Raw genomic sequence first — 14,679 nt, 5'->3', positions numbered from 1 at the left:
TAATAAGCAGGATCTCTTCTTTCTGTATTTCCCTTTACCTCCTCTTACTTGTTCCTAATGAACACCATCATATTTCTTTGGAAGCTTGCTTCTTCCTTATGAATAGGTTAAAATCTTCTGAATAATATGTATATATATATATATATATATATATATATATATATATATATGAATAACTTGATCACGAAGTATATAAAACGTGATGCTATGTATAAATAAATGTTTTTTGCCACGAAGGAAAAAAATGAAAAAGCGAGATAGCCAAGTACTTTCGGTCCTGTTCGGACCCTTTACTGAGGCAAATATATAACAAGTGAAGGGAAACAATGAATTACGTAAAGGAAAATCAACAATATAAGCTGAATTAAAATTGAGAAAGGGAATAACAGACAGAAAGACGACGTGTGTGTGTGTGTGTGTGTGTGTGTGTGTGTGTACGTGTGAATATACCTTAGTTAATGCAGGCAATCTCACTTTCGTATCTTGTCAACCCTTGAAAAAGAGGTTGACAAATGAACCTTCCACGCTGAGTTGATGTAGGACGAAGGATTCAGAGCGGAATTCAGCAAACCAATCCTGTTCCTCCTCCTCCACCCAACAACAACTCTACCTGGCACCCCTACCCCTGCCCCCTGTTTAATCCCAGTCTGTTAACTACACTACAAGCTTTGATTTCCCGACAAAGGGAATTCTTTGATTCCGTAGCTTTGTTTCAATAAGCCCTTGCGCTTCTCGATCGGCCTGGTGAGGAAAACACTTTCATGATTGTCGTTTATCAAAACCCTTGCACAGAATTTTTGTTTCTCTCTCTCTCTCTCTCTCTCGAAGCATTTCATGGGTTATTATCTTTAGAGAGAGAGAGAGAAAGAGAGAGAGAGAGAGAGAGCGAAGGATAAATAAAACTTTTGAGTTTGAAGATACGAATAAAATGATAAATATAGAACAAAAACGCAAACGAAAGTTATGGTCTTTCCTATACAACATTAAAACCCATTATATATATATATATATATATATATATATATATACTATATATGATATATATATATATATATATTGTTACGTATGAAGCCTGGCCTTGAAAGTGCTCGAATACGTAAACAGAATAGTTGAGGGAAAAACAGGATAACTTACTTGAACTTACCGTAAAAAGGATTTAAAGTGAAAATGTACTCTAGAGGAAAAGGTCGCCAGAAACTCAGCTAATTACTTGACATCTATTTATTTACAAGAGGCTGCTTAACAGCCTGGGGGAAGTAAATGCAACTGGTCCACACGTGGACTAATAATATCTCTCAAGTGGATGATAGTTGGCTCAAAATGAAATTCACGTAAACGCTGGTTTCGAAATCTTGCGGTAATGCAACACTTGCGGGCGAGGAGACTTGGACACGTGACTCAGGGAATCTGGAAAAGATCCCAGATTAGACAAGATAAAAAGAAAAAGGACTTCTTGCACATACGATTATTCAGTTCTCTAACACTGGGGAAAAGGAACTCTAATGTTTCACTGAGGTATGCACTGAAGACTTAGTCTTTAACAAGTCACAAGGGGAAACACGTGGCCCGATGAGGACAAAGGGCTTTTGATGTAAAAGGGATAAAAGTGGGCATTGAAAGGGAAATTAGCAAGAATCATCTGGTAGGAAAAGGGGCTGGTTCGGAGTTTACACTTTCTAGACGTACCTTAATTACTTGAGGCTTGGACCTGTGTCGTGCTCTGAAGATAGTCCCACCAGCGTTTGGACAGAGGGCTGACGTCTCGTCAGAGGAGGGTGTAGAGGCACGTCTGCCTCCCTTTAAGAGTCGCTTCTGACTGAGGAAGAGGCTGGTTCTCTGTGAATCACGAGGCTTCCATATACCGCCTTGGGCACTGCCTGAAAGTGATAAACACCCGCCAGCAAATTGGGAAGGAAAATAGGTCTTTTTGTAGAGGTCCCTAAAATCCATCTCGAGGCCTAGCTCCTCTCGTGACTTGCCTATCTTACCCTAAGCTTCCGTCAGACCGGAAATTCCTTCCTACCCTCTACCGCGTGTTTTCTCCCAAAATCAGTTGCTTTAGGAGAAGACATGGCGGCTGCTTTTCTAACTAAGATACCTTAAATACTGCTGGGGAGATGAGGCGATCAATAAACGTAGCAATATATATATATATATATATTATATATATATATATATATATATATATATATATATATATATATATATATATATATATATATATAGTTAAATCAAACATACCACGAGAGAGAGAGAGAGAGAGAGAGAGAGAGAGAGAGAAGAGAGAGAGAGAATCTTCTTAGAGTAGCACTTTTATGAATTCAGCCATAATGTAATCTCTAGACATATGAAATGTTTTATTGATAGAAGGTCGAAAATCCTGACGCCGTTCCGTGAACAGAGGACGGATTGAAATAGAAAAATATCGTCAAAAACAAATCTACAACATATCTCTCTCTCTCTCTCTCTCGTCTCTCTCTCTCTCTCTCTCTCTTCTCTCTCTCTCTCCTCTCTCTCTCTGAAATCCTTTTTAAGCATATTAGTATTTGCAAGAGTTATCGATAAGAATGATCTTACTTGAACACCATATTCTTTGGAAGCTTGAAAAATAAACCTAAGACAACTGAAATCTTTATATGTCTTTAGGAAACCTGATGTACAGTATGCAGCAAAACTCGTGTGACTTTTTTATTTTTGTACTGGACAAGCGTTGTTCTCAAGTTGCCACTTAGTATTAAATCTCGTATTTTATAAACGTGTTATATATGAGGAAAAGTTGGTCACTTGTTATATAGAATCTTATAATTGAAATATATTGGAACCTGAAAACCAAAAATATTTCACGCTACAATATTTCTGAACGAAAACTAAATACGTTACTGTAGCATGAAAACCTCAGATCACCGTGACTTCCATGAGTCGTGTGGAATCGTCAGTCTGGACACTGTGAAAGAGGACATCGCGATGGAGAGCAAGAGAAAAGTTGAGCAGCAGCTAGTCCTAATGATAAAAATGGGTGCATTTGGGATATGAATTCGAAGTTATTACTTTTAGCTTTTGTGGCTTTGTGTATAAAGCAAATGTTAGTCGAGATCATGATTTCGATACTTGCAATAAATTATGGCTTAGGCTTAGGTTATAGCTAGTGCTACATAAGTCTAGTCTCCCGAGGGGTTTCTTCAGTTTGAAGAAAAATAAATAATAAATAACTGAATAAATAAGCGAGGTGAAGAGTAATCTTCGCTATTAGAAACACAACTAATTTATATTATTTTACTTTTACTTTAGGAATGGAAGACTATAATCAGGTCGGATATTATCAGCTACAACTGTCGAGTGCAGATTCTACAGAATGACAACTGCAACGTATTATAAACAATAATGGCTAGGCGAATGCTATTGGCTTTATAACATACTGGGCTATATTCCAGACAGCAACAAGTTGCAATCAAATCTTTGCAACTTATGGAGGGTGTCTATAAGACCATAAAGCAGGATTTGTGAAATTCTTCCACAGTCTTGGTGTGGTATACTTCCGTCATTATTTTCTTCATAGGCCTATAGGCTTAATGAGAATGATATAATCGAGAAGCGCGAAGTGCACTTGGCCTACGGGTAAGGCAAGCTAAGCCATTGGCGGGCCACTATGCACCCTTCACCAGTTGGGTCTAATGAAATCTTAGGTAGATCTCAAGAAATGTAACTTAGTAAAGGCATTAATAAACCAAGCAGCAAATAATGAATATGATTGATAATAATAACGGTACTTAGTAAAGGCATTAATAAACCAAGTAGCAAACAATGAATATGATTGATAATAAAAACGGTATAGGTTAAGTAAATGGTATACCAATATAATTATTTTTAAAAAATACGTATAATTCTTTGAAATACATAGGTCCCTGTGAAAAATAATATACAAATTCCAGCAAAACAAATAGAGTAAACACAACCTCGTCTTTTAAAACACGTCATACATATATAGCTACACATACATACAGAGAGAGAGAGAGAGAGAGAGAGAGAGAGAGAGAGAGAGAGAGAGAGAGAGGGAGGGTTAATTAATTAGTATGTGAGCCTAGGTTGTCTATTACCGAATTAAGCCGTCTAGGAATACTGTCAACCAGTCTACTGCAAATATTTTCCCCACGCATTGACTCCCACACTGACAAGCAATGGCTTATGATGGCTTGTTTACTGTTCAGAACGGAGCCATCCCATTCCTTTGTCATAATGGCCCATAAATTTCAATGGGATTGAGATCCGGAGATTTTGCAGGCCAGTCGATCCGAATAACTTCTGGATGCTGCTGTAACCACTTTCTTACTGGCATGCTATTATGAACAGAGGAGTTGTCCATTGCCAAGAATATGGGCAACGGTTCGGAATCAGTAGCATCCTAACAGATGGAATCAGCACCTCGTCAAGAATGTCAACATACTGCCTGCCATTTAATCGCTCATGGATTGGCACTAAAGCACCTGGTCCGCAAGACGCCATCCAACCCCAAAGGCCAGCGGTTATCCTCCCACTTCGTCGATTTGGTTCTACATATTTATCCTCAAATCTGAAAAAAATAGAGAGAAGGATTTAGAGAAAATATAAATTTACAGATATTCGGAGAGAAACAATGACAGTGGGCTTACTTTTAAATATAAAAGAAACTGTTTTAACTGCAGTTCTTCCTCTCATCAATAGATCTTATGGATTAGAAAAAAAGAACTGACGCTTTTATTAAGCCATACTTTCAGTAATATTGCTATAACACCGAACTTTTAACTTTTAAGACTTGAAGTGCAATTGTTAAGAAAACACTATAAGGTTATTCTATAAAACTATGTATATATATATATATATATATATATATATATATATATATATATATATATACAGTTCTTTAATGTGCATTTAACCAAAACTTATTTAAATATTAGAAACAGCTACGTCAGTTGTATTTTCTGCCAGACTTAGTTTTACAGTGAAATAATTAAAAGAAATCTTTGGTTGTAGGCCTAATAGTATATATTATGAATTCGGAAAAGAGGCATAAGGAAAGTTGTCATAGCATAGTAACCTTAAACGACTTTAAGTCAGTGCAATGTGTAATTCAAACATTCATGAGACTCGAAGGAAAGCTAGCACGAACTTCCTCTGCGACTGGTTTCCCGCCAAGCAACACTTCGAAGCGCAGGGGCGGTCGAAGCGGAGGCGGGATTTTATAGATATTTTTAAACTGCTTCCTCAGTAATTCAAATTGTCCCCCCCCCCCCCCCCCAATTCCCAATCCCACCCTAGGTCAGATTAATTTATATCTCTTGCATTATTTCTCCCTGATTACATCGTAACTTCCATTAAAGATATTTGTCAGCAGGTTTAAAAACCAGTTGTAAGAGGAATTACTATTCATTAAAGCTTTAGCATATATACAGACTAGGCCTATAATACAAAGTATATCACACCTAGGCTACCACGTAAAAATATAAGGCAAAATAAGTAAATGTTCATTACCTGGTTTTTCCTGGACGCCAGCAGTGCAGTCTTCCCTGTTGGTCGTTGCAAAAAGTCTTCTCGTCACAAAATATAAGTTTCCCAAAACTGCTCGCTCTTGGACAGATATTCGAGCGCAAACCCGAGACGATGGTCCATATGCGTCTGTGTAAGTAGAGGCTTGAGCGCAGGTTTCTACATAGAAGACCAGCTTCTCGAAACCGACGTCTTACAGTGTCAACTGATGTTTGTATATTTGTTTCTCGTTTCACTGAAAATGATGACGAAAACGGGTGTTTGGTTATAAAGTTAATTAACACTTCGTCTTCTTCTGCGGTTTGTGCAGGCGGGTCTCCCCGATCTAGGGTGGCTTTTCAATCCTTCTCCGTCGTTGTATCGTTTTAGCCATCTATACACAGTTGTCTTGTTGATATTAAGACGATTAGCTATGTCTTTTTTTGAAAATCTGGCGAGATGCAGCTCAACTATAGCTCTCCTTGTTGGGGGTGACGTTTCCGGTAGCTGTCGGGTTGCTCCAACCATGTTTGGCAAATGACCATAGTTGACGTCCTGTTAGGCCACGCCCACAACTACATCTCCGTTACGTTCATTACATTAAATAAATTACTATGATGGCTAACATGTAAAATTCGTTTAATATTACGTCTTTTCATATTTACCATGATAAAAACTAAGGTGTTAATGTTTTTTTCTAATGACCTAGCTATATTTTGATAAAAAATATATAACATTATACTATAAAACCATGCTAAATGAACTGTATCTTTTTATGAGCGAAGTTCCAAAATGTTTCGCCGTTGCAATTCAGTGTCATTAGAAATGTGAAGAAGGTAAGAGTTGCCAGTTAGTCACTTTTTGAACGAAAATCACTGAAATCGGGTCACTCGAGTTTTGCTGCATACTGTACCAGCTACATGCTGATGAAAAAAAGACAATAAAAAGAACTGAGAAGATTCTATATTAATTAAATGCCGTTGAAACCGCTACAATATTCAATAATAATAACAATAACAGTAATGGAGAAACAAATCCACAGTTATGTAAATGTACATATATTTAAATTTAAAATCAGCAAGGATAGCTTTCCCGAAAGCTATCCTTGCTGTTTTTTTAAATTTTAGATATATGTACATTTACATAACTGTGGATTTGTTTCTATATTTGAAGACTTGTGCTACTATGAGGATTTTTTAATTAATAATAGTAATGATAATGATAATAATACCTTGTCAATATTTCGAAAATCTGGAACAGTCTCGTTCGTTCGGAACGCATAAGAACAGACAAGCTTGTTTGATGATTATCTAACAGATTACCTGTCACCGCAATAGCAACAGGTACTGCAACGTTGCCATATTTAGGTGGCGTCATTGTTTCCAAATTTCGGCAGTTAACACCTTGTTTTAGATTAAGCTGACCTTATGCCAGCACGGGCACTTGCTCGTGGAGCACCCCGTCAACACCTTCATCACCGTTTCATTTCAAAAGCCTTCAGTGCACGGATTTTCGATAATCTCTTTGTCTGAGTTTGTTTGGGCTAAACATCGCCGAATACGACGGTGACATTGTCTTAGATTTTCAGTAGGCCAAACGTCGCCGAATTTTGGCAGCCTACACCCACGGACCTCTCTAGGAGGACCACCTTGCCTACTCCTTCAGCGTCGTCGACTTCTCTTGGCCTACAAAAAGAAAGAAAGAAAGAAGGAAGAGGAAATAAAGAAAGAAAAGTTGTTTACGATTTTCTCTGGGGAGGAATAATTTAATCGCAAATGCGCCTCGGTTGTTATTTAATCCGCGTTTATGAAGATTGCATTTTCTCGTGCCGCGGAACTTGAACCGGATATTCGGAGGGGGAAATTGCAGTTAACTTTTAATCTGCTTAATAAGGTGATTACCCGAGATTATAAACGTTCGCCTTCCTAAGCCAATTATAGCGAAATGAGATGATCTCCCATAACGAGGAGAAAAGAGGCGAAATTAAAGTCTAAACGAAGACTAATTAGGTTCGGTTTCCCGTCCTGTTATTTTTGTTAAAGTTTAAGATATTACTGGACGGTTTCATTCGTAGTCTCTTGGGAGCGGCAGTGGGCGACAACGAGACTCGTTAACCAACAGGATTGTGCCTAATCTTGAAGTGTTGTACTTCCTCACCTTGAGATTGTACATGGTCACTGTGAATGTCTATGCGTTGATCATCATGGGAATGATAAATAAAAATTTAAATGAGCTATATTGTAAGAAAGGCCTTTATAATACGGGAATTTTAACAAAATATTACAAGAAGTAAAAGGCTACATTTAAAGTAAATGAGAGAGAGAGAGAGAGAGAGAGAGAGAGAGAGAGAGAGAGAGAGAGAGAGAGAGAGAGAGGAATTTGTTTCTTTGCTTTGAAAATGAAGGCACCAGATGATTATGGAATGCATTTTTAATATTATCATTTGGTTCTAAATCGCCTAAATCGAAAGTGACTAGAGTTAGTATGTACGAGATCGCCCTTAAATCTCAACCTTTTTCCCATTGAAGTGAATATACCTAAATGCTTTATGTATTATCAAGAAAAATAAAATGTTCAAAATTCGCATGGCATCGCCAAGAGACATTTTCAAAGCATGTAGAATAAGCACCCCGATTGGACGGATTCACTTGCTTCTATAAAGTGTTCAAGTTGCTAAATGTTGTAGGTTGAGTGATTTGCGTATTTGTTAAATAACTTGATGTTCACGAGTGCATTTTCTGCTTGTTGTATCCCCTGATGCTTCCGAGAGCTCCTGTTACTAATTTTAAACAGACAAGTTAACTACTGGAGAGGTTCAAGTTTCTTCAGTAATTAGGATCTTGACAAGATTTTCTTCTCCATGATCATAAAAGAGACGACACAGGTTTCTCCTCTTGTATCCTTTCACTTTATATGGATTTGAAGTCTTGACTTGAGACGCTCGAGCCTCGTGAAAACTTCAGTTTACATAATTACATACTCGTCCTAATGTGGAATGATATTCATATTTGGAAAAGTCTATTTTATACCTTCAATTTCTTGTAAATAAAAATACTTGTTTTCCCTATATGAGGTGCAAAACATATTCTACCAACTGCTGATATTTTTTCAAAGAGGAAACTGACATTATCTTTATTTTTTTTAATATTAGCTGAGATATAGATCCAGCAAAATATTCCGAAGAGGAAACTGAGGCATGAAATCATCCCGTTATTCCAAATTCGTATCATGATTAAGATTTTTGAGTTCCTGTTGCTTGTGCAGTTACCTCTAGCATAACGAATTTCGCCAATGGAGTCTTATTTAAGATTCACTCAAATGATCAGTTCTCTCATTGGAAATAATAAGCTGAAAATGACATTGAAAAGAAGCCTTAACTATGTTCATAAAGTGCTTCCGGTTCATTTGAAATTCAAGACTACTCTGTTTTGAGTCACGTGACCTCAGTTGCTGTCAAGTGCTGAAACCACTGCTCATCTTAGGTTCAACCGGATATTCAAGGTCTTCTGCTTATTAAATAGTTAGTCATAAAATCTGGTCACTTATTTTCTGATATGCCGATGAAAAAGGAGCGATAATTAGGAATATTATTCTATAACGAGCTTGATGGCTTGCACTACGCTGAGCTGGAACCCGGCGCTGTCCGTCACTCCCTTAGCTTCCGATCCTCTAACTAATTCCACCGGATTCTATTATTATTGATGGGATATATCAAGTTTGCTATTGCAATCACAAGAGGAAATGATGCAGCAATGGACTCCTGTAGGTTTGAATCTACGTTGATTTGCGATATCCTAGTGAAAGATCATTTCAGCTTCAGGGTTTGTGCTATTCAACATCAGCGAAGTCTACCTTGCAAGGAAAATACTAAGAACTATAACATACTATCATCATTTAAATTATCTATGTGCTCAATAATGATTGATTGATTTATGATGACTAACACTGGCGTCAGAACACCTACATAGGTTTATTGACACCGCATTAAAAGTAAATAGAAAACTAAAAGAAGAAATAAATTTATAAAGGATTGGATATCTAAAAATTAATATGTTTAATCATATCTGTAGATTCATCTATGCTACATATAGACATAGTGAATGTGTATATATTTAAAATTTGTTGAGGAGGTTCGCCTCTCACAAAAATTTATTACTGTTCTATATTGCAATCCTCGCAGAGAATTGTAGCGAGGGTGATATGTCCTGCAGTAGCAGTTTGGTCCATTTGGCGCAATATTGGAAACAAACCATGCTTTGAGTCAGATCAAGTTCTCTTGACGTGTTGGTGATAAGAGAGAGAGAGAGAGAGAGAGAGAGAGAGAGAGAGAGAGAGAGAGAGAGACGCTAAAATCCGTTTAATTTCTTTTCAGGTATACAAGGAGGGTTACCACAGGTCTCTTACGTGAAAGCTATCGATGTCTGGATGGGCGCTTGCACAGGTCTGTATATACGACTTTTACTTTTTCAGATATATTTGAATAATTTTTCGCTCATCATCTGTTCTCATACATTTTTTTTAAAGATACAATTTGTCTGTCTGATAGTATATATATATATATATATATATATATATATATCTATATATATATATATATCTTGTTTTTGTTACTTATTCAAGAAGTGTTGGAATTCATGCGTAAAGGGCCTTAAAAAGCCATTTGCTTGAGAAGTAAGCTATTACGGAAAAAGAGGCCCCTTTTGGGAAAAAAGTTCCAAACAGAGAGAGAGAAGGGGGGGGGAGGGGTGGTGAGTGGGGGGAGGGTTAATAACAATAGGGTTAAGTAAACAAACAAATCATTCAAACTTACAGAAAAGGTCAGTGCTATCAGAAAAAAAGCCGGGAAGTGGCCCGAGGCAATTCAGAGTACAGCATCACAGCCTCTCTTAAACTCCCGAGTAACGGAATCAATAAAGTTGGCTGGAAGACCATTCCAATGTTGTATGTTATGAGAAATAAAAGATTTATGGTGCTGAAGGGAATGGAAACGGAGAAGCTCGTCTCTGATTGCGGTGGACCTTTACGCTGTACAGAACGAATAGTGCTCTGCACAGGCTCTCAGGCTCAACTCTAAGCGTGCTCGTGAAAATTTGCTGCGTATAATTATCCACTGATACATACATACATAAGTATATGTAATATATATATATATATATATATATATATATATATATATAAAAGTGTATGTGTTTATCTATCTATCTATCTATCTATCTCGCGAATACAGGGGGACCACAATGTATATATATATATATATATATATATATATTATATATATATATATATATATATGTATATATATTATATATATATATATATATATATATCTAAATATATACTATATACGCTCGTGAAACCTCATGAAACGCACTAAAACCCATTCAATGCAAGTTCTGTATTTTCATAATCGTGACCACATCACGCCTATTAGTCATTGGGGATATAAACCGCTTCTCCCTCGATATGTATTTTGTTTCTTTTGTTTATTTCTCTACGCCTTTCCAGGATTTGTATTCTGTGCCCTTCTGGAGTTCACTCTGGTCAACTACCTATGGCGACGACGACCTCAGTTAGAACTTCGTCCGGGCCGTGGTTCCAACGGCGTCTGCCTTGCTGACAAGTTCGCGCACCACTCATCCCCCAACTACCAGCAGCAGAAGTCAGGTGTTCCAAGCCCCACGGAGGTCAAGGCATCACCCGTCGGAGGAGGAGGAGTTGTCACCACTCCCACGGCACCCCCGCCTGATATGGTAATGGAATCGTTCTGGAGAGTTGTGTGAAAAATGAGTCCTTTGAGTTGTCATTGTTTAATCCCCTAAATTAAATGGATGATTCAGGTGATTTCTAGTTGTGTTTTCTACGACTTTTAATCCCTAGATAGAAGTCAGACATTTATTGCAATCTCTGTGAATGTATCCATTCAGAATCAATTCAAACAAAGATTATTCATGCATGGATGAAGTTAACTATATGAAATAATGTTTGAAATAACTTTAATGCTAATATCGATTATTGACGTCACGTATTCACTTAAATACATTTGAAATGTAACAGTTCATAACAAATTCAAACAAACGCAAATAACAAAAAAACGACGTTAGTTATATAAAGTGAGCTCACATTTGGTTTGCTTTATTGGGAATTGGCTGCCTGTTCAGAATTAGCTCTACTGACTTTAATTGACATTTGCTTTTTTGAAATTGAGAATCCATTCTAATCAGTTGACGCCTCCCTCACCTTTGGACAGAAGAATACAGCAGGAGGGGGAGGAGGAGGAGGCGGAGGCGGGGGGGCAGGCTCCCCCTCTGGTCCTGACGACCCGGCTGCTGTGACAGCCCATTTTGTCAGGGTCTTCAAGCAGAGCAACAAGATCAGAGCTCGACAGATCGACGAATACTGCCGCGGACTCTTCCCTCTCTTCTTCGGTCTCTTCAATATCTTCTATTGGTGCTACTACTTGCTGTAGACTCTTCGGGAAAAAAGGAAAAGAAGAAGAAGAAGAAGTTTTCTCTACCACGTGAGATGACTGGAAGGGGCTCTCAAGCTACGAAAACATTTAGGAATCCCTCCTTATAAGAATCTCTTGAAAGCCGAGGAAACTTTCTGGAGGCAGAAGTAATAAGTAAAGGTCATAGTTTTTATTAAAAGATGCGAGAGTTTAATGTCACGTGAGGAAAAGACCATTTTTTTTTTTCAGGGAATTGTTTACACAACAAGTTAGCCAAAATTCAAAGTGTAGAAATTATTTTAATCTTTCTCAAGTAATGACACATCACTGAGTTATTTAGCTATGCGAGAGAAATGCGGTAGAATATAATGATCGTCAACGCAATGACAACAGAGCTCCAATTAAAACGAGGAGAGTGAAAACATGTGTCAACTGTCAAGTGAGTGCTACAGGACACTTGGAGATTAGGTGCCACGTCAAAACAGCAGGAAATAATGATAACAGTGATTCGTTCAGGTCTGCCACACGAGAGTTATATGAAAGCTCTTGGATCTCACTTGAGGTGTGAATTTTATCACTGATCACTTACTCATTGAATCAAATTTCAGACAGCGAAGGCGTGGTATTAACTGAGAGCAAGAGGACCCATCGGTGTCTCGAGAGGAGACGATAACTCGAGGAGTCGAAGTAGTTGCGAAGTGGGTTCCCGCAAAATCGACGCCAAAATAATCAATACCTTTGCGGAGGCCATGAGGTAGTATATATAGTAGGTATCGCTCCGTAGGGGATGGGCCGCGTCCCCGAACATTTCTCTCTTTTGGCGTGAATGTTGCGCGAGAAATATCGCCACATGAATAGGTCACTACTTACATAGAGCAATTATTCTTTATTATTCCACCATTTACGATGGACATCGGATGAGTTGTATCCATCCCGACGCTTATTAAAGGAATTAAGTCACTCCCCGACTCTTCTGGTGATTCCAGCAAGTAATTCTAAGATTTTCTAACGTCATTCCATTCAACAATATTATTATTATTATAAACTACGATGAGGAAACCATGTTAGAGCTATAGTTATTTTTGTATAAAATGTGTACATAATGATCTTTGGCATCTCCTCCACCCCAGACTTCCTCCTCTTCCTTCCACCCCGCCCCCCCCCCCCCCCACCGCCCCCTCGTTCCATGACCTGACCTCTCATAGCTTAGCTGACCCTCAATGGGCTTCGTAGGTCCTCATCAAATGATACCATTTACAATACAGGATTTAGATTAGCCTACAACTCCAAGACGAATGTACTATATTGTGTATCATTAGGAATATTTTTCCGAAGCGCTTTTGAGATGTAGCGAATGTTTGTTCCCCTTTTATTGACAGACAACTGTGTAGATTTAGCGTATTTCCTTTATCATTGTTAGTCAGTGTTTACTTTGCCGGCAGGTGTCAGGTTGTTTGGCGAACGGTCGGTTTCCATACGATGAGTCATGGATGGCTCTCGGTTCGGTTCTGGAAGGCTTCGGTTGGTTGGAGGAGGATGAATAAGAGGATTTCTGCTTTTCCTTTCCGTTGCGGGGGAAGGTTATTTCCATCGGTGCTCGTTTGCCAAAAGGAATCTCTGGAAAAGGGAAGCGGCGCCTTATGAGAGGCTTTGATGATGGATTTCCGGTAAAAGAAATGTCTAAAATCAAAGAAGCATTGTGACGTACACTTCCCCAAATAAAACCACAGTGCACACACACACACACGCAGTTTCTTATATTGTCATAAATATTATATAATATATATTATATATATATATATATATTGTATATAAATATATTAATATATATTATATATTATATATATTTTAGAATATATATATATATAATATATATATATGATATAATATACATATATATAACATATATATATTTTATTTCTCTATATACATTTGTATATACATACACATACGCATATGGTAGAATGAGAGACGGAAGTCACAGTGTAGATGAAATGGGTAGGCGGGGGCTACTGGATGTTTGCAAACGCCTGGAAGAACAGAAGAGGAGTGTATCTGTGTAATCAAAAGTTGAATATTAGAAAGGGACTGTTGATTTAACTCTCCTTTATGGATATGACTTGAGACTGAAACTGCATAACAGGAAAGAATTGAGCTGCTGTGTTGTACTGTTTTCACGGGCATGAAATATTTCAGATAAGTTATTGATATTGGTGTTAAAGAAGGGAGACATATTGATGAAGAGAGCCTATCATTCGGAAATGATGGTCAGAAAGTGTCGGGACTGAGAATCCTTCAAGTCTAGAAAATGGATCTACAGCCAAAAGGAATTATACATTATAGTGCATCTATCCTGACGCTGATCATTTATAATTCCCTTTCGGCGTACGGTGTTCCCAAGATAAAATGAATTCGACAGGCTATTATATATATATATATATATATATATATAATATATATATATATATATATATATATATATATATATATATATATATATATATATATATATATATATATAAATACGTACATATAACTAACATGAAGCACAATCATATCTTGTCCTGAATGAACGCCGACTAATCCTCTTCTTTACCGATAATTTTTGACATTCAAATTAATCTTTAATCTTTTTTGTCCTAGGAGATAATCGTTATACATTTCATTATTATTCCTTTGATAAGAGACATTTCCGCCTAAGGAAGTGAGAGATTGAATGGTAAAGAAAA

General features: G+C 37.4%; 1 protein-coding gene across 3 annotated transcripts in view; it reads left to right on the top strand.

Moving 5' to 3' along the window:
• LOC135195081 (glycine receptor subunit beta-type 4-like) overlaps positions 1-13,552 on the top strand; it is a 706,022-nt gene extending 692,470 nt beyond the window's left edge. For 2 of the 3 annotated variants that reach the window (XM_064221459.1, XM_064221458.1), the window contains exons 9-11: positions 9,875-9,943; positions 11,008-11,252; positions 11,750-13,552. In XM_064221459.1, the coding sequence (XP_064077529.1) occupies positions 9,875-9,943; positions 11,008-11,252; positions 11,750-11,968 (533 nt within the window). In that variant the 3' untranslated portion in view covers positions 11,969-13,552. The remainder of the gene's footprint in view (positions 1-9,874; positions 9,944-11,007; positions 11,253-11,749) is intronic. The other variant, XM_064221460.1, reaches the window with a different exon arrangement.
• Positions 13,553-14,679: the final 1,127 nt, after the last annotated feature.

This window comes from Macrobrachium nipponense, chromosome 15, assembly GCF_015104395.2.
Source record: "Macrobrachium nipponense isolate FS-2020 chromosome 15, ASM1510439v2, whole genome shotgun sequence".
Lineage (NCBI taxonomy): Eukaryota > Metazoa > Arthropoda > Malacostraca > Decapoda > Palaemonidae > Macrobrachium > Macrobrachium nipponense.
This window is presented reverse-complemented; position numbering and strand designations above follow the sequence as displayed.